This window comes from Morone saxatilis, unplaced genomic scaffold (genome assembly GCF_004916995.1).
Source record: "Morone saxatilis isolate NCDOM2014 unplaced genomic scaffold, NCSU_SB_2.0 Contig17, whole genome shotgun sequence".
Classification (NCBI taxonomy): domain Eukaryota; kingdom Metazoa; phylum Chordata; class Actinopteri; family Moronidae; genus Morone; species Morone saxatilis.
The window spans coordinates 19,737,908-19,764,719 of NW_023339729.1; the positions used below are offsets into that span (position 1 = coordinate 19,737,908).

The 26,812-nt window shown below is 39.3% G+C and overlaps 1 protein-coding gene across 1 annotated transcript in view; it reads right to left on the reverse strand.

Moving 5' to 3' along the window:
- inpp4b (inositol polyphosphate-4-phosphatase type II B) overlaps positions 1 to 26,812 on the reverse strand; it is a gene marked incomplete in the record, with an annotated part of 103,360 nt that overhangs the window by 16,257 nt on the left and 60,291 nt on the right. Inside the window, 5 exon segments of the mRNA XM_035659923.1 lie at positions 538 to 676; positions 1,499 to 1,834; positions 7,183 to 7,366; positions 15,845 to 15,953; positions 19,914 to 20,018. Coding sequence (XP_035515816.1) covers positions 538 to 676; positions 1,499 to 1,834; positions 7,183 to 7,366; positions 15,845 to 15,953; positions 19,914 to 20,018 — 873 coding nt within the window.

Consider the following 26,812-nt stretch of genomic DNA (forward strand, 5'->3'; position numbering starts at 1 on the left):
TTTTTTGCTTTAACTTATCATTATAAAATAAATGTTGTTTTCACAGTACAATGGCTATAACATAATGACAACATCCACGTTTAGATAAGTCTGCTCTCACTGTGCAATTCTGTTTGCCACCGGGAACAAACTTCACAGAGCTAGGCTCTGAGGAAAACGGAAAGCAATCAGTTGTCTTTGCGACAGTGACGAATACCACCTGGGAACGCTAGGAGGAGGAAGGGAGTTGAAGTTGTATGTTTCCACTTGAAGGAGCTGATTTATGGAGCCTAAAGTGGAGGGATGGTTGGATGTCCATTATAGTAAAATACAACCCTCATGTTACAATCAAGACAGGTGACTAATGTTGTTGCCCAGTAGCAGGAGAGGTTGCGGATTTCAACCAACCAAAATAAGATAACTTGTGTAATAATATAACAGGTTTCACATGATGGTGCCAGTCGCCTGCCACTACGCAAAATTACATCCATTTACAGCATAAACATACCCACACTTAACAGAGATGATTATATGATTGTGCTTCTGTGTATCATTTACCGGGGTTGTGTGAGGTGATGACATCAGCCAGCTGCTGCTCAGGGACTGGCTCCTGCTTGCTGTTGTCTTCCTCCTGGAGTTTATCCACCATGGCGATTACACAGTTCAGACATTTGGCCACGTTGGCCCACACCCTGTCCTAAAAGAGTGGAATACACAATAAGCAGTCAGATCAGCTGATTATATCTATCTCTTTCTTATTGTGTTTGAGACAGTAAAATAGAGGGAAAACAACAAAAACTAACAAAAACTGAAAGAAAAATTGCTGAAGCAGCTAAAAAAAGTATTCCCTTATCTCTAAGAAACAAAGCAAAAAGGTGTTTCCCATTACAGTCTGGGCGGGCTTCATGTCCAAAAGGTCAAAAGGAAATTGCTGTCTGGCTATGAGATTCCTCTTATGGTGTTTGGATTGTTTCCACCTTTCTCCATCTTTTCCTGAGCTCCAACTGGTAGTGGACAAATAGATGCACTTTCACTTTTGTTTGTGCACAACTATGACAATCCAAGAGTGCATGTATGTGCATTCTAAGTGGCGGTGTGTATTTTGGTACTTTGTTGCTTCAAAAATATGGCTTGAACATGTTATAATGGGGAGGAATATTTTGAGAGATAATTAGGCATTGGTGTGCAGAAATCATGATAAACTCCTGCTGTTAGTGTGGCAGAGGCAAACACACCAACAGCTACACCACAATAACATTCTGCAGCCAGTTTGTCAGGATGAAACGTTTAAACTCCCCAGAGAAAACCCTCTCATTAAAAAGAAAAACGTTTGGTATGGGATCTAATTTTGCAAGTAATTGAAATGATTTGCCATAAAAAATTGTTTATCTGAAATAAGTTAATAGTTTGTCTCCCCCTGTGTGCTCTACTGTGAGGACCAGCAGTAAAAATAATACTTGTCACATTGTTTTTGTAAAAGTCATAGCTCTGAAAGATTTAGAAAAGTAGTCCCACTCACCCACTCCTCCTCGTCATACTCTTTATGGTGCGGTATGGAGTCTTGGTGCTTCAGCGGCAGAGTCCCACCTTCTCCCCTAGTCGTGGTTTGTGATTCCTCCACATTATTACACACCGCTGTGCTCTCAGTGACCGACAAGGTCGGACTGTGGCCAGGAAGTCCCTGGACTGGGCTTTGATTCTGGTCACTGTCCTGGTGGATGTGGCCGTGATGTTGGCCTCCCTGCACCGAGGTTTGCTTCTGGTTCTTGGAAACGTACCCGGGCCGTGCTGCGTGCAATGCTAGCAGTGCACTCTTGACCAATTCATCCTTAAGTGTGTGAACAAATTGTTCTGTCTGTGGCAAAAAGAGAAAAAGAGAGATTGGGAAAAAAGTTATTGTGGGACAGCAAAACAGATGAAAATTTAAGAGCTGAAAAAGCAAAGGAGATAGAGTAAGTGAGAGAGATTGTCACATTGGCGGGGTGAGTGGGTGGAGGAAAATACTGGTGGAAGTGAGCTTGGAAGCAGGAAACTATTTACAGAGGAAGTGAAAAGAAACAAGGAAAATGAACAATCTCCTCCACCATGAAGTAGCTGCTTTCCATTACCACAGCACAGCCAGTGAGCAACAAAAACATCAACAAACAATAAACAATTCAATTACTCCTCCTCCAGCCTGTTTCTCCGAGGAGCACACCTCCTTTGATCTCAAATTCACCAGCTACTGTAAGTTGATGATGATCCCGGTACCAAGGAGCCTCGCTCTAGCTGCCGCCACTGCGTAAAAAATGATAAGGGCTCTCAAAAGTAATTGAGTTAGCAATGCAATAAGCAATTTTATCACCAGAACAAAATGCAGTCTAAAAGAAACCTGCAAGGTCATTATATACATGTCTTTGTCACACAAACACCTTTTTCCTGCTCCTACCTCCCAGATGTGGACTGAGTAGTGAGCCTGTTGAGAGTGCCAGAAGGAGTGATTTTCACTTTTATGATTGTGTCATTTGTGTAATTACTACTCCAACTATCCAGCATGTCAAAAGAAAAGGCAATAAACTAAAAAATGTTGGCATAAGAAACATAATTTAATATTTCTTCTCTCTATATAACAATATCTTGACCAATGATCTTTCTGCCTATGTTTCTTGAGCCAATTAGGGACATCAAGCTGCTCTGGGAGGTACAGAAGCGGAAATTACGATTCACTTTGCTGATCAACATCATCATAATCATCATCACATCATTGTAATCACTGTAGTTCATTTCAGTTTTCTCTAAGCGTAGCGACTGCAGCACGTGTCTATCAGTAAGCGAGCGTTCACCCTTCACACTGTAATGCTGTGACGTTCACTATTGATTTTGCCTTCACTTCAGTCTGTGGCTGGTTAAAACAGTTACATTTAGTTCAGAATAAAACTTGGCCTACACAAGCACTGTTTACATTACAAGGTTAATAGCTCACTACCCAGCTATTTGCAACAGTGTTAACACATTAGCTTTAATAGAAACAACTGAGCTGGTATTGGTGCTTCTAGTCACCAGTGAGGTGCTTCACTGCTAAAAGCTACTGTTGTATTTGTATTTATCATATTTAAATATGATTTATTGAATGTATTATTATTAGGATTATAATTTAGTTTTTATTATTATAGTTTTTGCCAGTTGTCCTCGCACATACCTGCACATTCTTCTGGTCACACTAGTGCATACATGAATACACAACACACTAAGACACTTCTATACATGCACAGAAACACATATACATAGTAAAGGTCTGTAGTTCTCCCACTACAAAACAAAAACAACTACAAATCAAATCGTTACCAAATTCAAATCATAACCTCTGTTTGTTACGTCTTAATGTTTTGTGTTATTACACCCACTGTATGTCTTTCTACAGTAAGGTATCACCTTTTTGTCCCATTGCACTGATAAAAAAGGCTACTCATTCAATCAGTAACAATGATGATTTAGTATAATTAGTTCAGTTTGAAGATTCACCAGTGTTTTCGTTCACCTGCTGTCTTTACTCAACTATCATCAGCCTCACCACTAATGACCTTTCTCCTATCTTCATATGGTTACAGGTTCTGTTACTTTGACCACTTTTCACAAATCTGACTCATTGTAGCTTTGACTGAGAAGAAACTTCTGACTTGCTTTAAGAATGTATCTTTCAGTGTTCCTCTTATGATGCAGCTACAGTCTACAGTCATTTCAGTCATTAAGAAAACAACACTGTTCCATCTGAGCCTGGTTTAACTGTTCTGTTCTTAATTTAAAATATAAATAAAGACTAAAGAATGTTTGAACAAAGAAGGCAAATTATGACGACACTGAAAACTCCATTGTGTTGAATTCATATCCATTTTAATTGCCTTGCATGGATCCAAATGAGTTTCATTACTGTAAGTAAATGATGTGAGTGCTGAAGTCTATGGATAAGGCTATGTGTGTAATTGCCTGAGAACAAGCGTTTCTGCTGGAATACTATTCTGTGATGCACACAATTGTGTACAAAGTAAACATCATCTTCAAACAATCATTTTAAAAGATAAAAATGTCCAAATGACAAAAAAATGAGCCACGCTTGATTCAGTCAGTAACCAAAACACTCAACAGGAATTGGGAATTCAAAATGTAAATTCATATTCAAATTGAACTCTGCTTATCTGACCTCAATGTTAATTTGCAATCTATGAGAACATGTATTATTCATTATATTTCCAGAGATGAGTGAACAAAGCCACACACTGTATTTAAAACAATCTGGATCATATTTGCACTTCTTAATCACAGGGTCAAAGAAGTTTGAAATTTGACTATGCCAGTGCTCATACTGTAACTTTTTATACTTTTTACTTTTTATAGGAATTGCTTAAATTACAAATCAAACATTCAATTACATTCCTAAATATTCAGCCAGTATCATGGCTTACATCCTCTAATGTCAGGATCTACAGCAAAGTGCAGAAAACATTTTAATGATATACTGTACTGCAGTATTCATATAGATATTGTGTTCAAAGTGAAATATCTGAGGTGCAGTCCTTTGGGTGAAGGAGAAAAGCACTGCATCTTCATTTTCTTACCAAGGCTAAACCAAAGCAACTTTGCTCCTCCACGTGCAAAAACTACTCCTTAATGTAGCTCCTCCACACCTACCTGGTACACAGATCTGAAATGCTCAAAATCCCTCGGGATGAATTCTGTTGCTAGTCTTTCTTCAATATATCTGCTGATATGATCTTGACTGAGCAGAAGTGCAAGTCAGAAAGCGCCTCTGTGGACTCCAACTGCGGAAAAATAAGTTACGTTTGATCTAAAAAAGAAGAAAACTGTAGGAATCTATTCACCCTGAATGGTTTTGAATGGTTTTACCCTGAAGGATGAGTGGATTTTGGCTGAGTTAAAAATAGAGCTTTTTCACTCATCGTAACTTCACTTGAGAGCTGAAGGCAGACTGAATGGATAGAGCTGGTCAGATTCCAGCAGCACTTGGCTGTGAGGACACTTACTCACTATTGCGTATATGACCTCCATACACCGTATAATTTAACATAATCATGCATAGACAATCAAACCCACAGCTCCTCTCAGGTAACCGTTACAGCGGAGACATATAACTTGTCCTAGGACACAGCTGGAGGGAGGGGAGATACGTTGCAATTGCCTTTTCACTGTGATTATCATCAGAGTGAAATTATTATTATCATCATCAACAGAATCATCATCACATATAGAGAAGCAACAGCACATCTGCCGTGTCCAAAGCTAATCAGAACGTGCCCAGGAAAAGTATTCAGGAGTGAAATATTACATTAGGCCTAGAGTTGGGTGGTCTGAACCAAGAAGGAAAAAGTCAGAGGCAGCAAGTACTTGATGAAAAAAGGTTCTTACATCCCCCTGATTTTCTCTGCAGGTGTCTCATCTTCCCCAGTTTCTTTGAAGGTGTGACTCACTGTCTTTATTGAAAGAAACTTCACACACCCTGCAGAGACGCACCTTCAAATGCATCCACCTTTATTTATATGTCTGTAAGAAGGATATCAAATACCTGTCTGCTGATAAGTGTGAGTATGGAGGGTTATTTCTTTTGTCTGTTGCGTGTGTCTTTTCTCCTTTTCCTATTAATATTTTGTTGGTGAGTGTTTCCTCATCTGAATCGGGGGCATGCAGATAGAAGCAACCAACAGCCTAAAACTCAAAGACAGTCGGTTTATTAGTATAAATGAAGAAAAGCTTTAACACATTAGAGAAGCTGGGACCAGGGAATATTTGTCTGAAAAATAATTAAAACGATTAATTGATTCTCAAAATAGTTGCAGTTGGATTCATTTTTTCATTGATTGACTAATTGATTACCTGTTGCAGTTCTAGTATGTTGTACAGATTGTTAAAAGAATAATTCAATATTTTAGGAAATACATTTATTCACTTTCTTACCAAGAGTTAGATGAGAGGATTGATGTCACTCTCACAGACATTTGGTAAATATGTAGCTGGAGAGAAGCTGCTGCCTGTAGTTTATATTTAGTATTTAATTATATATTATTAACATATTTAATTTTCTTAAATTATCAAGCTATTCCTTTAAGTAAGTGTTTTTTTTAGGCAAAGTTGTGATTTTGGGCTCTATAAATAAAACAAACTAGACTTGACATGTGTGAGCAAGTTAGCATGAGTCACGAAAAAACACCTTTGCATTCACACCCAATATTTGTGTCTGTACAAAGATGATTTTTTGTGACCAGATGTAGAGGAGAGGAGACTTTAAAGGCTTGAAGAGAGCAATGTCACTTGAGCATCAGCTTTTACACACGCAAACACACAGTTTCACACTTCCACCGCCCTCAACCACACACACATACACACACACACACACACAAACACAGCTTGAGATTTTAATCAGAGAGCAGCCCTGCTTGTGCTGACCAGGCCAGGGGTTTACTTGGCCAATGTGTGCGTGTCTAATCAAGGATGAGAGGAAGTGGTGACAGAGCGAATGTTCCAATTAAGCAGGCTGATTGGGCTCTATTCCACTGTGGCAAAAACAATCTCTCCCACAACAGATTGCAATCTGACAGCACCAGATGTAATTCATTAATTATACTGATAAAAACGCCCCAACTCCATAAACCTCCATGCTGCTATTCACTTTTGTTAGTTTGGCGTTTTTATGATGAGTTATGGATTTTTCCTGAGGTTGTCTGTTTAGTGTGTGCATCTGTGTGTGCAACTGTGTAAAAGCAAATGCTGGATTTTAAAGTTTTCAAGTTGTTTTGAGAATTTATAAATTACACAGTTTTGTTTGGAATGAAACTGGGAGGGTAATATGGTACAAAGTCACTCTTGGAGAATAACTCCTCAGAGACGGTAAACATAGGTGTTGCAGTCAGTTTAGGCTAATATGGCCGCCTGAATAGTCCTCAGATTGCAACTTTAAACAGGAAAATGATTGCTTATAAGCTTAGAGGCCAAACCCTTGAGCAAATAAGTAAGTTTGGGTTTAAATGTAATTATCACCATAGTTACAGATTAATCTAAAAGCTTTTCATGCTGACGTATTACCTGCCAATGTTTGGAGATATGTCCAAGAATAAAAGAGGTGGTCAGAGTATTGCAGTAGCCTGAGGCCAAGAGAAATAAAGGGATAGTTTAGATGGAAGTGAGGGTGAGTGCAGGGTTTGGGGGCTGCCTCACCTTGTCAGAAAGGTTCTTGAGTGCATCCCTCAGTCCGGGGGAAGAGTGCTCCTGGGCAGCCTGGAGGAGCTGGTCCGCTAAGCTTGTGATGAGGGGCTGGAGGAGGCTCATGGTGCTGAGCACCTCCTGAGCTTTGGCTGTGTGCTCTGGAGAGTAGTAGATACACTGGTAGGCAGTGCTGAAGCTGTAGTGATGGAGAAAAAACACATCAGATTTCAGATTTGACAGATCTTGCTGCTGTTGCACAGAAATGGACTGGATACTGTATCAGTTCTTACATATAAAAGGGGACAAAATCTGATTTAAAAAGGACACTGGGCCTCACTTGCTTCAGATAAGCAAAAGCCATACTGGACTGAAGCTCATACCGTGTTTGTTTATATCAGTGCTGCTGGTGTTCTTGCTGGAGTCTACTTCCCACCAGCATTTGCCAAAACTAGCAGAGTAGAAATAGACAATATTTGATGTCAAACAAGGTACAAGCTTCTCTCCAGCATGCACTGGATGACCTGCTCCATCTGCCGGCAAAATCAACGCTGACACATAAAATCCTAACACACAGAACTGATCAAGGTGTAATATAAGTCAAATGTAAGTACTTTTCTACACAGTGTTAACACATCACATTTTATAATTATAAAGTTGTTTCTCTCAATGCCTTTGGTTGTTGTAGAGCATGTAATGCACCACACTTAGTTGCTTTGTGTACTACACTGTTGCAGCTCTTACATCCACCTCTAAACCCTGTTGTGAATAACAAGTGCAACCTTCCCTAACATCTAAAAATTGCATCTAATTGCCTTTTACACACAGGTGTAAATTAGTCCCTGACAGAATAGATAAATTAAACACAGTATGGCAGCCACAGGCCGGATCTTTATGAAGGGGACTGAAAAAGAAACATGTGTAACTCTTGTTGTTATCTAACGACATCAGAAAAGCTTCCCTGCAACTATTCTCTCATCTGGTCAAAAATGTGTTACAGTGTGTCTGATCATTACTTTACAATGTCAAATGGCTATTTGTTGTGTTGAGGTCAAACAGACCAATAATGGGTATTTATTGACCATTAGCATTACATTATGGCGAGCTTATTTTCTGAGCTTAACTCATTATGTGTTGCTACTTTTGCTGCCTTGATAATGTACAGCAGCAACGCTTTCCAGGTACTCAGCCTGAACTGTCAAATTGGACCTGCAGTCCAATGTCAACCCATTTTCGCTTTATGAATAATTAATCCCTTTCTCATTTCTAGGGAGCTATTTAATCTCAGACAAAAACACCTTTTGTCAGTTCCTAGATTCAGGGCAAATCACTCCAATCAAACATTCTCCTCGGGTAAAGTTCCAGTGACTTTCAATGAGTTTCTGCTGACTTCCTGCCATCAGACGTAGCGTGGAGCGAGGAAGTCATTTGCAACCCTCCCAGCTAGTTTAGAGTCAGCTCTGCAAGCCTCTATGTAGGCCAGACCCAAGAGCCAGATCCTAAGGCATAATTGACATAAGAGAGAGAGGGGGGGCAGAGGGAAGAGGGAGGAGCACATACAAAGGACTAGCATAATACAGTATTCTCTGCAGCGCTCCTAATATTTTTCAGTGAGAGAAAGACAGTGCTTCTTCAGAAGTCACCCTGTGTGGAACCACACTACCTGATGTATCAATAAGTGTGAAAATCTGAAGGCTGTAAAAAATTTGACCTACTACTAGGCACTAACCATGTCTTTGACTGGCTAACTCTAAAATCTTGGCCTTGTCATTACAGCTAATGAGCCCCCTGGAGGACTACCACCCACAACCTCAAAGCTAATCAAAGGAATCACTAAGTGAGAGAGAGACACAGGGCAAACAGTGTGAAATACTCAACTGCACAGAACAAAACCATTTCTTACTTGCAAACTTCTGTTATGCCCACTTCCATAACCATACCTTCAAATGCTAAGATTTCAGCATAGAGAAGACCATAATTGAATAATCTACGGCAACAAAGCAAATTCTGTAAAACCCTTTCATCCCCTGTGAGCTTACATTTGTCTTATTACATTATGCAGAACTAAAGAGAAAAAAATCCTACAGGACTGCAAGAATAGAGAGACTCCAGAAAAGAGGCAAAGGAGAAAGTTGTTGGAAGAGGACAATTGCTTCAGCGACTGAGATTCAATAACAGCCCTGTTGACTCATAAGTACAAATCCAATCCCATTAGGGAGCCTATGCAGGCAGTAATGAATGTTGGGACCTGCCACCTGATGCTAGAGGACAGAATTGATCCCCTCTAAGGCTGGCTAAGGCAAGGAACTTTAATTGCCTCATCAGCATTGCTGTCAGTCCAAACGAGTCTACCAAGACAGCAAACCATGCAAAGGTAAAACAGCATAAATCTGTGAATGCAAACTTGATGAAATGCCAAAGGGGATGTTGCACACAAGGATTGGATTGTCATTTCAAGCCTTGGGCATTTTTTCCATCACTGATGTAATTTTTTTTTCTTTTTCTTATATTTCTTTGGGATTTTCCCCTTTATTACATAGGAGAGCTGAAGATAGACAGGAAAGGAGGTGGAGCGAGAGGGGATGACACGCAGCAAAGGGCCACAGGTGGGAATTGAACCCTTGGCTGCTGCAGCAAGGACTCAGTCTTTATACCTGCAGCGCAATCTCCACCAGGTGAGCTATCCGGGCACTCCATTCCTGATGTAATTTGGGAGCGCTGTGTGCAAAGTTGTTAAAGCGTGTTGCCAATAAAACAGTGGGTGGACACAAAAATACACAATATAGTCCTGCAAAACTTACAACTTTTTGTGGAACTTATGATATTTATTTTTTGTTGCATATGTGTCAGAGAGGTGGTGATTGAACCCTAAGGTAACGTCTGAGGCCACAGTCTGTGGTGTTATTGGAGTGCATGATATATTAATAAATAAATACAAGAACAGAAAATCAACCCACCTGTGTAGGTCTTAGGATGGCGGGACTTAGCCTCAAGCTGACTCACAGCACAACTGAACTCATAAAAGGCCTCCTTCTTCCCAAATCCTTTACTTTTGATTAAAGGGGCTCCCAGAAGAACTTGTTATTTACTGTTTGTTTGATGGTAGATCTATTTCATGTTAAATCTGAACAAATTTCTTTTAAGTTAAACATTTTTGTTCTTATGCAGTTAACATTTGATCAGACCATTCCCAGTGTGTGATATCAACCGTATTATTTTGCCTTGTAGCGCTATATTATCTGTTATGATCCCAAAGAAAGTACAAAATCTTTTGAAAATAAAATAAAAGGTTAGATGGATTTCTGTACATAGAGTATACGTTTGCTGATGCCATGTATAATAGCAATATAAGCAGTACTGGGAATTTCTACACAGGCATTGTTTTAACAAATCAATAAATTATGAAGATGAATTTATTGATATTCATACTGTGAATGAGTCATTCGTCCAACAATTATTTTAACTTTGCATGCTATTTGTGTATGTCTACGGACCTAAGAGACTCATACATGCAGTATAGAGCATTTCAAGTGCTTTGTTTTTTCTCCAAAGACACAAACTAAGGACTAAAACATTGATCTAGAAGGTTGTCTTGAGTGTTTTAACCATAGTGATGCACAAGTTAATTTTTTCTATGCCACATTGTGAAATACAGATCAATGAAACTAGAAATATGGCATAATGAGTTTTCTAATGTGTCCATGAATTCTATTTTACTTAAATTATCTCAAATTGGAGCTACAATGGAAGAAAAAGCATTATTTGTTCATATTCCATTACATAGTACATATCAATTATATGTTAGTAATTATTCATTATCTCATTATTTTAATAGCATACCTACTGTACATCCAACCAAAGCCACCAGCCTGTGGCCCAGAGTCAACCGTGCAGGACATGCTGCACTCGTGTTTTGTGATATTCTTCTCACATGATTTTTTCTAGAGACCTCTAAAATCACACAAACCCCTTTTATTCCAGTTCTAGTTGTCTGTTTTCCTGTCATTAAAAAATCTTACCTGCAGACACATCTAATTGCAGAGAAATAATAGTTAGACTCCAAATTGTGGCACTAAACCCAGGATGCAGAGTACAGTTTAAAATTTCTCAACCAAAACATCTTGCTTGTATGAAAGCTTTAACTTTTACCTTTTCCTATAAAGTCACCTGAAGGTGTCAGGTTTCTTTTAAATTTTGTGTGACACAATTTGTCAAACCTTAATTTCATATTGTGCCAGCTGTGCCGCTTCTCAAAGCAGGGCAGTTCACAGTGCAGACTGTCCGTTCTCAAAGGTTGACTTGTGGCGAACAGCATGATGTGGAACAGTGGAGCATGACTACTGGTCATATTACTGTGCTGTTTCATTTTAAGTATGGTGTGAATTGAAAAAAATAATTTGTAATAAAAACTCCACAATTACTGTATTTGTGGCTCGCATTTAGTTACATTACGGTAAATTTTAGTTCACACAGACATGTAAAGGTCTTGTTCCCTGTTTGGCAGCAGAGACATTATTGGTGACATTATCACATAATGCATTGGAGACTGCTGGATATTCCATATGTTCAGAAACAAGAATTCAATTCACCTGGGTCTCAGAGACATATTTGGGCTCGACTACATTTGCACTTGCAACTCTCCTCCTCCTGTTAGAGATTAGTGTCCTCTTAGGTGAAGCTCCTTCAGACTCCATTACTTGACGTCAGTACATCATTGTGGAGAGAGCAATGCTTTTAGAAGGAATTGCTGTCAGACCCCAATACTGACTCACTGATAATGTATGATAATGAATTCTTCTTAATCCCACCTCATTTCCATGTGCACCCCTGGTACACCACGCGCCTCCAGCTATGAAAATACTGAAGGTGTGCTGCCACTCCCTCTGCACAATATGCACAGTGCCCTTTGACTCATAAAATTATCTCCCTTCATCTTCTTATAATTCAAATTTCACACAAACAAACAGCACTATGTCTCCAGGATAAAGGCCCATCCACGTGCTTAAACATTTGTGGCGAAACACTTCATCAGGTAAACTCCAGTCTAGGAGGAGACTCCAGGCAACAGATTACTAAAACCAGTATAATCCAGGATGAACTTCCCCTTGGTTTTCCTAAATGATCAATAGGAATTGGTTATAACAGTAATGAGAGGGAGAAAACCGCTGGACCCCGCGGCCTAATTAAGCCCACATCTCCAGTGCATGGCTAATTAATAGTGGGAAGGAAATTAATGAAGAGCTTGTGGCCTGCTGCTGACAGCCAGCAGGAGTAAAATGCAGCTACGTCAGCAGAGAGCCCTGCAGCACTCCAGGTGACTGCCAAAGCCTCCTTCGTCATTTAGACAGCACGCTCTAATCACAATTCTTACACCAGGCCACTGCCACATGGACACAATGAAAAATATAGTCTGCTATAGATACATGCTAGAAGATCTGATCTCAAACCAGACTCTTTTAACTGCCAAACTCCATCTGCTGTTGAACCATCCACTGGGAACTGATCTCACATCAGTTATTAAAATAACAGCCAAACTTTTCCTCAGTGATTCAGACACAAGCTAGCAACCCTGATCTGAGACCATATAAGCCTCAAGGCTACTGCCAGCGTCCCTCTTCATCACCCACAAAACCTGGAGCAGGCTGACTCCAGAGCAGGCAAAGAACTAACAAGCTGCTGTCCATCAGCATGGAGTCCCAGCCACTGCCAATGTCCTGTCTCTGAACACACACAGAAATCCTGGGAGGAAGTTATTTTGTTGGACAACATGCTGCTAGTCACATTAAATCTGAACATCGGCCCCAGGAGACTCTATTAAGTGTGTGCAATGTAGTTTCAACCGCTCTCTGTGTCCCAGAAACGTGTCATTTGGCAGTTCTGCTTGACCAGGAGGCCTGGAAAAATGACAGTGCTTCCTTCCTCTCTGTTACGGTGGACAGAATTCAAAGACACATGTAGAGAGGAGTGCCACTGCACAGCGTCTGTACAGCTGACCTTACAAACAGGGCTATCTAACATTCTACAGAAAAACTGTATACAAGTCAACGCCATATACTACTGTATATCTCCCACTCCCATGCATGTGCAACAAAAACACGCCGACTCATACGCGCCATCAGTCCAGGTTGGGAGAAATTGGCAGTGTTCAGGTTCAATAAAACCTGTGTCAAAAAAAAGTGTGTTGCATCGTTATGCAGATTAGCTGAATAATTCAAAAGAAGGCTGTTAATGAAAGATTAGACCACCTCAGCAAATCCACAGCTCTGTCTACAGGGTTCAATTAAAAACGGATAAAAATCCAGTGACTTTTAAAACAGCCATTTAAGTGGGACTGCATGCATTAATGAAAGATAAATGCTCTTGCCCTGTGTGTACATGTGCGGGGTTTCTGGAAGAATACTAAGTGTAGCTATTGATTAAACTCTTTCTGGGCCCATCCTGAGAGACAAACTACATTGCATACTCTGGTCATTGCCAAGTTTGGCCAATGCAGGTTTTTAATGGATCTGGAAAGAACCCCCCTTCCTCTCTTCTAGTGTCCAGGGAACAAAGACGAATAGCTCTTTTATTGCCCTCCTGGTAACACCTCTGCGCTCAGGTTTTCCTTTTTTTCCCCCCCTTCCTCAATCCTTTTCCATCTTCTCTTTGATGAATTAATATCACATTGAATAGCCAAGTCTCACATCTCACCGACTGTTCCCTTTTTAATCAAATGTGATTACAAAAGGCTGCTTCTGAAAGGCGAGAAGACATACTGGAAGTATAATGAGTGAGTGTCTGTGTATGCGCTCACACATGTATCTTTGCTCTGCTCAAATAGGCTGACTTTCTCTGCAATTAAGTGACTCTCTACTAGACATGCGCACACGACTACAATACTTCACATTCAAACATCACAAAAAAAATTCATTGGGCCCTTCTAGGCTAAATATTTGGTCAGACGTTTAGTGCATGCAAAATAAAAGTAAATTAAACCATGAAATAATGAATGTCCTTCGTTTAAAGTAAACATGCACATTCATTAAAATGGCCACTCCGAACATGCTGCAAAATCAAAGAGAAATGGACTTCATTCCTATTTCTGACAATGACTGACAAATGACTGCATTCCAGGTCAAACATGGATAAGGCTCAGTGCAGGCCGTAGTCAGTTAGCCAGGCGGAAAATTGGAAATTTAAGCTACAGCGAGTCATTAGCTAAATCAAATATGAAACAAAAAGCTCTGTCTCCCTGGAGAATTCTTTCTGAAGTCTAATCTCTCATTCAAAGTAAATGATTTCACTTCAGTGGATTCTGGAAAATATGCTAACGTTATCATAGTTCATGCTAGCCGATAAAACTGACCATCTTCACCAAATTCACTTGTGCACTTGTGCACAGAAATCCTTTCTTTATTTTCTATTATCAGTAGAGGCTCCCAACTATTTTCCCATCAACTTATCCATTTCATACCCACACCTCACCCCTCTCCATCTTGCCTCTCTTCCCCTCTTTCTTGAGCTGCAAACTCTGTAACTAATTGGATCTGGCATGGTCTGTAATGACTTTGCACTCTATGGGGAGCTTTGGGAAAAATCACCCTTCATTTCTTCTGGCATCACTCAAGTGACCACATACTGAACTCCAGTGACATATATTGCTCCACCCTGCACCCAAAGGGCGAAGACAGCAAAATTTACAGGATACTGCTGATCTCAGGTTTGAGAAATTCATATGGATATGTTGCCCCAGAGTGCACTTTGAGTCAGTGTATGCACATATACATTTATCTTTGTATCGGTGTATATAAAATACGATCATAGTAGCCTGGTCTCATTTTATTCAGTCAACCCTGAGTGTTTGTACAGCTAGCGGTTTTGGTCAGTAAAGGAAACACACAAGACATATTTTTCCCATCAAGCAATCAAGCAGAGAGCTGGTTCACAGCCACAGACTGAACTCAATCTCACATAAAACTCAATCTGAGAGGCTCCCTATGTGTCAGTGAGAACAACTCGCAAAATATCTGGTCTAAGCAAAGCCAGTATATTACTCAGACTTCTTGGTACACAGGTTTTTCTTAGAAGAATTCAGTTTTTCAGCTTAAGGACTCACTCCTTGTGATATATTTGGCAGTAATAATGACTGATTATTGCAGTGCTTTTCATTGATGAAGGACTGTCGCACAGCTCATACTTTTTGTAGTAACACTATTTATGATAAATGTTCTTGTTCTCCACAAAAAACTTGGTCTGATGACTTGGTTTTGAATTCAAGTGCATTTGAAGAGCGAGCTCCAGCTGGCAGCTGGGAAGTTGTAGCAAAATGTGTGGCTCCTCAGCGACAAGTTAACATACAACTTCAGGAGGGAGGAAAAATGCTTGCCAGGGAAAAGAACCAGTACAGAGGAACTTCTGACTCAACAAACCTTTTCCATCATGCCTGTTGCCTCCAGTCAAACTGAGCTGTCAGAGGCAGTGGAGTTCTAGTCTAAATTCAGCATTGCTTGGTTGTAAGTAACTGTATGGAGCTTGGAAAATCAAGTCCACGGGCCAGGGACAAATTTGTTTGTCACTATCAATTATGCCGAAGTTAAATTATTTTGTCAATACAAGCCTGTTTCCACCTCAGCATGTGTCCTGTATTAAATCACTCATGCTCCCTCTAAACACCATATTGTGCCGTTTTTTTTCCTACCTCTTTTTCTCTGCTTCATATCTGCTAAGGACACGCTGAAGACCACCACACTTGAAGCCTTGGAAGTGGGCTGCAGGGGCACCAACAGTGACAATGTCATAGAACGCATCTGTAAAGAAAGCAGATAGAGTTGATAGGATTTAAAACAGTGAGATGTATAATACAGCTTTTGGAAACCTTGGCACTAGAGGACCTTGAGGTGAGAAAAATAAGGTTAACAAAAAAGAAATTATATCCATCAAAGAGTATTTTCCAATTTTAAATACACTTGAACTTCATTTTACGGGCATACCTCGAATAAGTGTTATATCAATAGTTAATGGCTTTATTAGATAGAACAGCTGAAGACTGGTGCATGTTGTTCTCTTTCTACCCCCCTTTCCTGTCAAAGGGTCACAGGTTGGAAAAGGAACCATGGGCACTACAGCAAGGACTCAGCCTATGTACATGGGGCGCCAGCTCTACCAGGTAAGCTATAGGGCGCCCCTAGTTAATGGTACTTGACATGAGGGTTGATTCAATAGTTTTGAATAGGCCATGGAGCAGTTCCAGAGCTTTAGTTCACATTAAAATGTAAAAGTTATGTCGTGGGGTTCCTGCATGGTGTTAGTTTTGTTACCTACACACAGTATTTTTATGTTTTTATGCTACTTATTCACACAAAAGAGGCATGACATTCGTCTGCACTCTGCCACTATATTTGCTTTTAGGGATACATATTTCAGGTTGATTTATATTGTGTCAGTATTGCTCTATTACTAGTCACCTCTCCAGCTATCTTTCGGTCTTAATGTAGCGTTGGTCCCATGTTGAACCAGAAGGACGGCCAATGTCACAGCGCTTCATTCCAATTTGCACACCGTCGTCAAATGTAAATAAACACTTCACAGACGGCTAGGCGGGCACAGAGGTGCTTACAACAGGCCTTGTTTTGAATGAGTAATAGATGAGGCTGACAATTAAATCAGAAAAAACATAGAGGAGGAAGAGGGGGTGGACAGGGGTTTATGGGGGTGAATATTTTGGTGTGGTTGAGTGCCAGGTCAGTTAATGAACACCTCTGGGAAAGCAACAGTGAACAGCCTCGACCATAGGAAAACACTGCTTGAAAAATGGTTGAAAATAGAAATTAATGACACAACACAGCTCCAAGTGTTGCCACAGAGATGTGAATGACAGAGTGGCCAACAGCCTCCCGTCCCCTAACAACGCCACAATAGACCAATAGTGGTTTGATGTGGGGGCTTTGCTACTACCCACTGCTTCTTCCATTAATTATCCCTGTGCCTGGCCATGAGGCTCCCTGTCCGCCACACGTTTGGCCCCTGGAGTTTTCAAATGTCCAAGTTCCCTTAATTGGTTCTCCCAGCAGCAGTATACTGAAACACAATGGCGGGTTTCAGAACATCAAGCACAATGACCAATTTGTGCTTGATTTGCCTGCTCTTCCTCTCACACCATCCTTTTCTCAATAAATCAAGAACAGAACAAGCTGTTTAAGCACAGAGAGGACAGTTGCTTTCTAAAACAGGAAATTGGATGTGGCAGTCAGGATGAGTGGTTATAATTCATACTTAACCCATTCCACAATCCTGTTTAACAATGACAAAACATCCTTTTACTTGACCCAAATGAGTGCTGAACAATGCTTTCAGTTCAGCTTTGCCAAGCTGAGCTTTTTAGGCTGGAGAGACAGAAGACAGCCATTCCCAGCAAAACAAATGAACACTGTTTTGAGTTCAATGTGTTTTTTTTACCCCCGATTTCCTCTTCTTGCTGGATGATAAATAGACAAAATGAAAATGAATGGTTTAGCGTTGTTGAGTGGATTGCGTAGCCAAGCTCAGTGAAATGCATCACTTCAGAAAATCAAACGGAACAATAGAGCAATTGGCTACTGTTGGAAATTGAGACTTGCCTCCATTAAGGAGCAGGTTCCAGTGTTTCCTGAGCCTGACTGATTGCAATCATTTATTCAATGTGTTTTCCTTTTTAAATCGAACAAAATGTGCAATGTGATAGTAATTCAGTAATTCACTTTGAAACAAGATTATTACAACAAATTAAAACTAGAAGGTAGCCTGATATTATAAATGAATTGCTGAACTGTCTTGTTAGATGTTGTCTGTGTTGGGAGGCTTTAATCTTTGTCAGACCATTCTCGTCAGATGGCCACTGATGTTATGTTCAGTCGATTCTAATGTTTAAAAAAAAAAAAAAAATGTAATATATACATTAGGTACACCTAACTGAAACTCATAAATCCAACCTTCATGAAGGTTGTCATTTTTTATATTATATTTATATATATTATAGTTTTTGCTGTAAATAGCTGTTTAACTGTATGTTCATTGTGGAGTTTGTGGGGCTGGTGAACTGGTTGCATTAAACAGACAGGTTTCTGTTATTTAGCCTTCCCTCACTTATATGAATTCAGTTCTCCAAAATAACTCAACATGCAGTGTTTGTAAGTGGGAGGCCAGTGAGGGATCAAGTCCTTTTTACTACACTCAAGACTTCTACTGGCTTGTCATGGCGTCTGCAGGGGGGGGTTGGGTAGGACCTGAACCTGAGTGAATAGTCTGAACTTGTGTTTTTGTGGCGCCATTTCATGAGGAAGTGCCATTGTTGCAATTGTCATTTTTTGTACAGCTCATATTTTAAACACCTGGAAGCCTATAACTAAACTGTTAAATGGGGACATTGCGCTTATATGAAAATTCAAATTCATCAATATATTCAAATTTATTTTGAAAAATATCAGTAAGATACTTGAAAAGAATCTGCTCTTAATGTCTTTCTGCCACAGCACTGTCTTTAAATACCATGAACCATTAATTTAGATTACTCAGATCTAACATCATGAAGCCCTAGTGTAGTATAGTTGGTAGAGTGTACACACACACACACACTCACCTTAAGCACCACTGCCTGGAATTGAGTCAAGGTGTAGGCCCAAAGAGGGTAATTATCAGAGTGTCAATCAGTCAATTGACAAACTCCTCTAAAGCTTGTTTTATCTTGATTCTTCCTCTTTTTCAGCCTTGACAGTGTAAGACGGTTGCAGGGTTGGATGATGACTTGATTTTACTTATTTTATCTGTCATCCCTTTTGTCTTCACTGAAAGAACCACAGTTTATGTCACGGTTTGTCTCTCTTCAACTTTCTATCAATCATTGAGTGTATAGTTGAAATGGAGCCCACTCACAGATAGTGAGGCAGCAGTTAGTCGCCTTAATACACTGAGACAGTTCCAGGCCAATAACAGGCTCTGCCAGCTAGAGAGCAGCGGCAGAGGAGACAGCCTAGTCTTTCTCTCCGGAGAAATGCAAAGGGCTTAATTAGTGTTTTGTCTATCTTTCTCAGGCCAAGTTCATTTTCACCTTTCAGCCTGTGTGATGACCGAGAACCACCCTGTCTGAGCCCTCTGCATATCTCTGACAGATGGAGAAGTCAGGCATAGAAAGACAACAGTAGGTGACAACCACAGCAGCCTATGGAAATGTGTTTCATATGAAATAACATTTCTAGAGGTGGCAGTCAGTCCATAGGGACTTAGCTTGGGAACCAGAGCGTTTTAATCAATATGTTTACATTTAAAATGTATGACAAGGTGAAAATGTTTTACAATATTAAAGGGGGTCGATTGTACTGATGAACCTACAGAGAATTATCACATGAATCTACAGCTCCCCTTGGCGAGTTTTATAGCGAGTTTTAAGTCATTGTTTTAATGTCGGGCCCACAACTTTACTGTTTTGGCTCTCTCCCACAGCTCCCCTAGCGCCGTTTGCAGCAGGCAGCTGTTTTGAATGACAAAACTGTACAGTATATGTTTAGCACCAAATGAACAATATAGTGACTAGCTGGTTAACACAGTAGTGCATGGTAAACTGCTAAAGAGAGACTTACAAGTAGGCAGGGATTCGACTTCGAATGAATGAATGTTATTTATGCTATGTCAATGTTGTGTTCACAATTTGTTTCAACTGTTCCCATGTGGCCAAAACAGTCAAGTATTGGGTGTAATAAAAGGTCTAACACATGTCTAAGGTCATAGTGTAATACCTGTTTTTCTGGGGCACGTCACCCTCATCCTCTGGGTGTGCAGGTTTATTGGGATGAACTCCAGAGATTTCTGGGCTTTGCAGCAGCTTGGCTTGAATGAACGACCTGAAAAAAATGGAGACACAAGTATATGTCAGATTGTCATTAATTATCATTGGTGGAGGTTTCAAAGATGAAAACATCCCTATGAAAGCTTATTTCTTGACGTCTATATTACAACTAACAATGATCTTTCCAACATGACTGCTTTATATAGCTTTTCTCTTTATTACCTTGTTTTTGTGCTTAAGAACAAGGCACAGGGAAATAGATTAGCAAACATTAGACAATAAATTGAATTGATGTTGAAATGTTCTCTTTGATTTTCCAATGAAAAGAAAAGCCTTGTGCAACTGAATGACTTGAGATCTATTTAATGAACAACTGAGTGACAAAAGGGAATACATAGCACCAAATTAAAATCCATTTAAATTAGAGGTTGGAGAAGTAGCTGCACTGCAGATTCAATTATACATTATAAGGGTGTTGAGGATTTCACATCTTAATTGTCACAATGTTGTAAAATGGTGGCAAACAATGTATGAAATCAGTGAGTGGTCGGTTATTAAGTATGATGTCAGAATACCCAAATACAAAGTACAAGCACAATCAAAGTTTCAAATTAATAACACCACATTTTCCATAAGAAAACATAATTTTAACATTAAATGAAACAAATTACACAAACACTATTTACTCGTACAAATTATACGTTGTTTGACACTGGGTTATGAGTAAAATTATATTAAACCTCCAAACCATTGGGCTTTTAAATGCAAGACCATTTAACACATACCAGAAAGAAAATGTATAAATTTGAGATCAACAAGCATCTCAGGGTTTTTCAATCAACTGTTAATGACATCCTCTAATGTGCAGTGTAATCCTTAAAGCACAGGATTGTATGCCCTTTGCAGCCTCTACTTTGCCCAAAATGGCCAATTAATGTTTTCTGCAAAATGATACTCTGGCTTATAGTTATGCTCAAAATTACAATCTGACACCAGCCATGTTGGTTGCTCAAATCTCAAATATGTAAATAGGGTTGATGGGCCTCTTTGAGCTGAGGCTAAACTTTCAAGAACAATCATGCAACATAAGCAACAAAAGTGTTGTGATGTTTGCCAGCAGAGGTAAGTCACTTAGAATAAAACTATTTTGAGCAGGTACAGAAGACCAAAAAGGGAACAAAAAGTTTTCTATCACAAAGTTTCATAATCTAGTTTAGCATCAAAACTTTTAATTAAATCCTCTTTTAAGACACATGACTTGGAATTTCCTATTCAAGGCATTACTCTTGACTTACAAAACCAGTGAAAACCACTCTAGTGCAAGTTACAGGTTTTCCAGTGTGTATGCAGGAAGTTATTTCACTGTAGAAGTCATAGAGGACACTGTCGGTGTGTATGTTGCACATGTCGATGTATTTCAATTATCCAAATTGTAATGTAACAATTACTGTAAATTAGTGTCATGGAAGTATGGAAGTAAATATGCAAATACATGTGCATGAGGAGTTTCACCTGTTCCTTTTCATTATAAGTGAAGTAGTTTTATGACTAACTGTTGTATTAGCCCTGACACGTTTTTTTAATAGCTAGTCATGTGATTATTATAGTTTAATTAATGTTCTATGTCAGTGCTATTCTCTATCTTTTAATAACATCAAAATCTGCAAGATTTTCCTCTCTTTATCTTTTGTGATATGTAGTTGGCTACACAGAGATCATCTGACACACACCATTGTTGCCACTGTGTGACATCTTTTCCTTCAATTGTCTGTTGATAAAGTTAAATTCTTTTGCTGGCAATGATTGTCTGTTGTCTGGCTTATCATAATATCCACCCAGTTTTTCTCTATTTTTTCAGATGTGCTTTTGCTGATGTAGGAAAAACATCATATTATTCCTTTCAACCATAGGAAGTGAGTTTTTTCCCCCCAGAAAAACCTACCAAGGAAGAATAAACACTTCCATAAGGAGAGTTACATTAATTAACATTAGAGTAGACAAACAAATATGATTTATTACTACTTTACAATTACCCATTAATACTGACATAAATAAAGGTATATTTATTATACCACATAAGCATAACTGTAATTGTGTTTTTTTGTTTCTATATGTCAAAAAAACATGTGACAATTGACAAAGCAACTGAAATTCTGCTACTATTTCTAAATATTATGACTGGCATTATTGTAATGATTTGCTTGTATGTCACTGATAATACATTTTTTTGTTCTACTGTTGTTAGACAACTGAATTGAGGTGATTTTCCATAGTGAAAAATAGAGGGACCATTTACTGTAGGTCATAATGTATGTTAACTGCAGCATATTAACAGCCTCAGTGCTACAGAAGGTTTGTGTTATCATAGACTCTAGGTGAGAAAACCTGTTACCACAGATTTTTAACACCATTTGGCAGTTTGGCCAAACTTAAAAACAAATCCACTGCACCTCCATCACTGTATATAATGCTGAAATTGCTAGCCCACTCAAGCTGAAATGTGTTACCTCAGAATAACACTTGTGAACACACTTGAAAGTGATGTGGTTTATTATTTCCAACAGATGCCATGTCTAACCACTGGATATACAATCTGTTGACTAAATATAGTGAAGACCAAAACATAAGCTCAATGTATAAAAATGTGGTTGAGATACAGTTTCAACACTAAGGGCCAGATTTACTCAGGCTTTTGTGGCTGTCAGTTTTCTTTCTGTCCCCAGATGTGCTGTATTTACCAAGCAGATGCAGAGCGGTGGCTACTATGAATGTGCAGGAAATGTGTCTGTAATGTTACCCCAGCACAAATCTAAGATGTTTTCGGGAATGTCCACATTGTCCAGTCGGCAACAGTTATAATCCCCCGATGTTAAATACTGGAGCTCTGGAATAATTAGCCAATATGGCATTAGCATGCCCCAACCTACTCTGCCTCTGCCTTGGTGTTGTCACAACTGACAACAACAGTAAAGAAATTCCCGGGAAGATAGTAGGCACGCTGTCAGGGCACTAAAATGCAGTATGGCATGACAGGCAGAAACCGCCTCTCCACAACACTGCATCAAGTCTGCTTTTAGCTAAATGCTAGCTGCATGCTAATATGCTCACAGTGACAACATGTTGATGTTTGGCATAGTTGAGCATGCTAACTTGCTAACATTTGCTAATTACCACTGAACACAAAGTACAGCTGAGACTGAGGGGAATGTCTTGCAATTAAATAAATTATTGGACAAACTGAAACTGACTAGTTGATGGCAGTAGATCAAAGGTCAAGAGGATAACCAAAGTCCTTCAACATCTGTAACAAAAAACATCTGTGCTAGGTGGAGCTGTTTCCAAAGGCTAACATTCAAGTCAATGGCTCGACTGTCATCCCCGTTCAGTGGGTTCTCACTGTTGGCTGTAGAGCTCTGGGGACCAGGCTAATCGAGCTAGTGACCGTTGTAGGTTAGATGAATTAGTCATATCAGTTCCCCATCTGTTTGCCCAGGTGGGCCGGCTATGTGACAGAAGGGCCGGTTGCCAGCAGTACTGACCAACATCTGCCCACTATCTCTTCTTTCAATCCTTTCTGTCATTTCTTTGCTCTTAGCCACTTTTCTGTGCTCTTTTGAATCCTTCAGAAGATGAGCAACCAAATATCCTATGCTTTTAGAAATTCCTGCCTGGGTGCCCGAGGACAAGCTGAGAAGAAAAAAGAAGATCACAAACTGCAGCAACCGGCACTAGAAAAACAGTGGTTTGTAAGTGAGGTCTGTCAGATCAATGCAGGTCTTTTATGGCATGTTAAGGGTTTTATCTTCATGGTCCTGTGGCACTGACAGCACAGCAGGCTTTTTCAATCAATCAACAGTTAGATGTGCTGTAGACATAGAATAGAATTGGACACATGCTGTCTAAGCAAGTTGGACAAATGAATCACGTCTGACAGTACAATGTTTTTTTTATGACTTTCATTCAATTTATGTCTTTTAACATTTTGGCCAACATTTTTAAGTGGCTTTTCTTGAGTATTACTAAGACGAATCTTAAATGTGGTAACCTGAAAAAATATCTTTGCACTCCACAGCTGAACATCTTTACCTTGAGGCAACAGTCTGCAGAGACTACTGTTCTTATATAGATGTTAAAGAGAGAAACTAAGATATGAGCCTTAATCTACAATACGTAGCTCTGGGCCTTAAGCTGTAGTTATCCCATAAGTGGAGTTTAAGAGTGACTGGCAGCTTTGTGCAGAGAAGCGCCAGCAGCATTGGCGGTCCAACAAACACTATGCTAACGGGATTACATCTGTGCCTTAATTCGCCGGCTGGTAAACAATGGACGACGGGATGATTAATTTATGAATGGAATACAGTTATTAGAGCATCTGAAGTGTTTGCTGAGGTCAGCTCATCATTAAAAATGGATAAAATGGAATCATTGAGGGTGCTGAACCTGAAGATGGGGTCTCTGCCTCAGTCTCTCAGCGGACGGCTTCCCTGCTTCTTCTACTACCTGCAGTTTCTCCAGATTTTTGTTCTTCCAAAACAGAATTGAATAAATAAAAGAAATTTTAAAAACCTACGCCTGACCCATGAAATGCACATAGAGCACTAATTCGTCTTTTGTACATGAAAATCCCTCTGACTCAGGATCGACCTTACATTATGTGTGTCAGCCAATTAATATAAGCGCATAAATAAGGAATCCTCAGAGCCATGTGAAACCAATTATTTTGAAAACATAATTAAAAATGTAACTTTAAAGCGTGGGTGCACTTTAGATTTTACATCCTTCCATCAATTGTGTATTGTTATTTAAAGACCTAGGCATTGCCATAAAATATTATAGAAATGTGTGTGTACAAAAGTGTGTACATTTTCTAAAAAACCCATACTGATACATCCCCTAAAACAAATACATTGTATGTACATACAAAATATAATTTTGTCCAGTTGTGTACTTACATGATCCCAAATCAACAATGTTAAAACCCAGAGAAATCTGTAATGTTATTCCAGTAAGGGTGTGTTTCCTTGTTTGTCTATAGTTTCTATAGCTGAGCTAGGATGAGGGAAGAAACTTGGTGAACATGACCAAACTTAACATGAGTAAAACTTAAGTCAGAACAATTTCTGCCTGAGTCATGTTAGACACCCCCTAGCGGCAGAAATGACCTACTGTACATTTTAAGAGGACAATGATGCATTTTACATTATATTCTCTTGTGATGGACACCACTGAATAGTTTTATTTTTCACTATTTGTTTAGTTTGAGTAATTATCTTATCTTTGTCTCCCGTCTTTTCTCACCCATTGGTCTTCACTCTCAAACCACCTCCACACACTGTCTCTCTTTCTCTACTCTCCACCTTTTTTTAATAATATTACTTATCAATGATTCATCTGCAGCAGTTTGCCCACCAAACTTGTTTAGCAATGTCTATCATCCTGTTCAGTTCATGCAAGGCTGGATTAGCGTGGTGAGTTGTGCAGGGGCTCCTTGGGGCTCCTTGGGGCTCCTCTATGTATTTCAGCATCCGGGCCACACAAAGGACTTGACAGGAACCATAATGAGTAAGACCACATAATCCATTCCCCTTGCCCTTAACCCCCTTTCTTAGAGCTCGGGCGGGCAGAGGCTTTGCCACCATCATCTCTTATCAGCTTGGCAAACGAAAAAGCAGCAAAGACAAATATCTCATTATGGGGCTGAGAGTAAATCAGAGTAAAAATAATCAGTCATAATGTTCGTATGATAATAACTCAATATATGCATAGAAAGAGATTAAATGGAGAGGAAAAGACACGCATCCTGCTGTTGTAGTTAATGTTTCTGTTTTGTTGTTGTTAAGATGTTCATTAGTAATAACTGAATGAGTTTAGTTGAGGACAGAGGCAGTTAATTAAGGTACAGTATTACAAACACCTAACATCTGTTGTTCTGTACAATAAAATTAGTTTGTGTCTTTTAGGGTTTTTACATGTATACAAGTACATACAACGACAATTTCTACTATATATACAGGACAGTGTACACTGTTTCATTCTGCTTTTGAGTAATGAAACTAAACAAATATATCACCTACATATTTCTTAATACATTTTAAACACCCCCATCATCAGTGACATTCTGTGGCTTTATCACGTGTCCACTGTTTCCTTGTTCAATGTCAGAGGCAAATGAGAAACAGCCTAATTACTTTCTGTGTTCACATTAGAGCTAACGGAGTGGATTAATTTTGTTATGTAAAACATTTACAAAAAGTGTGCAAAAAATATTTGCATAGGAAGTAGAACACTGACTATTTGTTAATGAGATGCAAGACTCATGTTTTTGTTTGCACATGGCTTAGATTTGTAACCGTTTTCATGTGCACTGCAAATGTTTTCTTTAACAAACAAAGAAGAACACATCGGCACACACGTTTCAATTGTCCCTGATGCAACCTATGTTGCTATGGAAACTCTTTGACAGCAAGCAGATAAATGAAAAAACTTCTCACGAAAAGCTTACCATTCAGATCACACAGAATCCACCCTTCTAGTCAAAGTTGTCTCCTTCTTTTGGACTAAACCTAACAGGTTAGTGGCTGTTGCAATATTTTTAGCTGTTATAACAGAATCAACACGGGGACAGGTCGGGCCAGACTAGAGACATTATATACTTCACTACTTCAATTACTCCCATAATTTCTCTATATATGGGGACCACACATTACAGTAAGAGACTACTTTCACCAATACCAACACAGAGAAAGAAATCTTTATTTGAATTTACTGAAACGACAAAGAGTTGGTTGATTGATAAGGTATGCAGTGCCATCTGCAAACTTTAGCCAGGTGCTCTCACTTATATATATA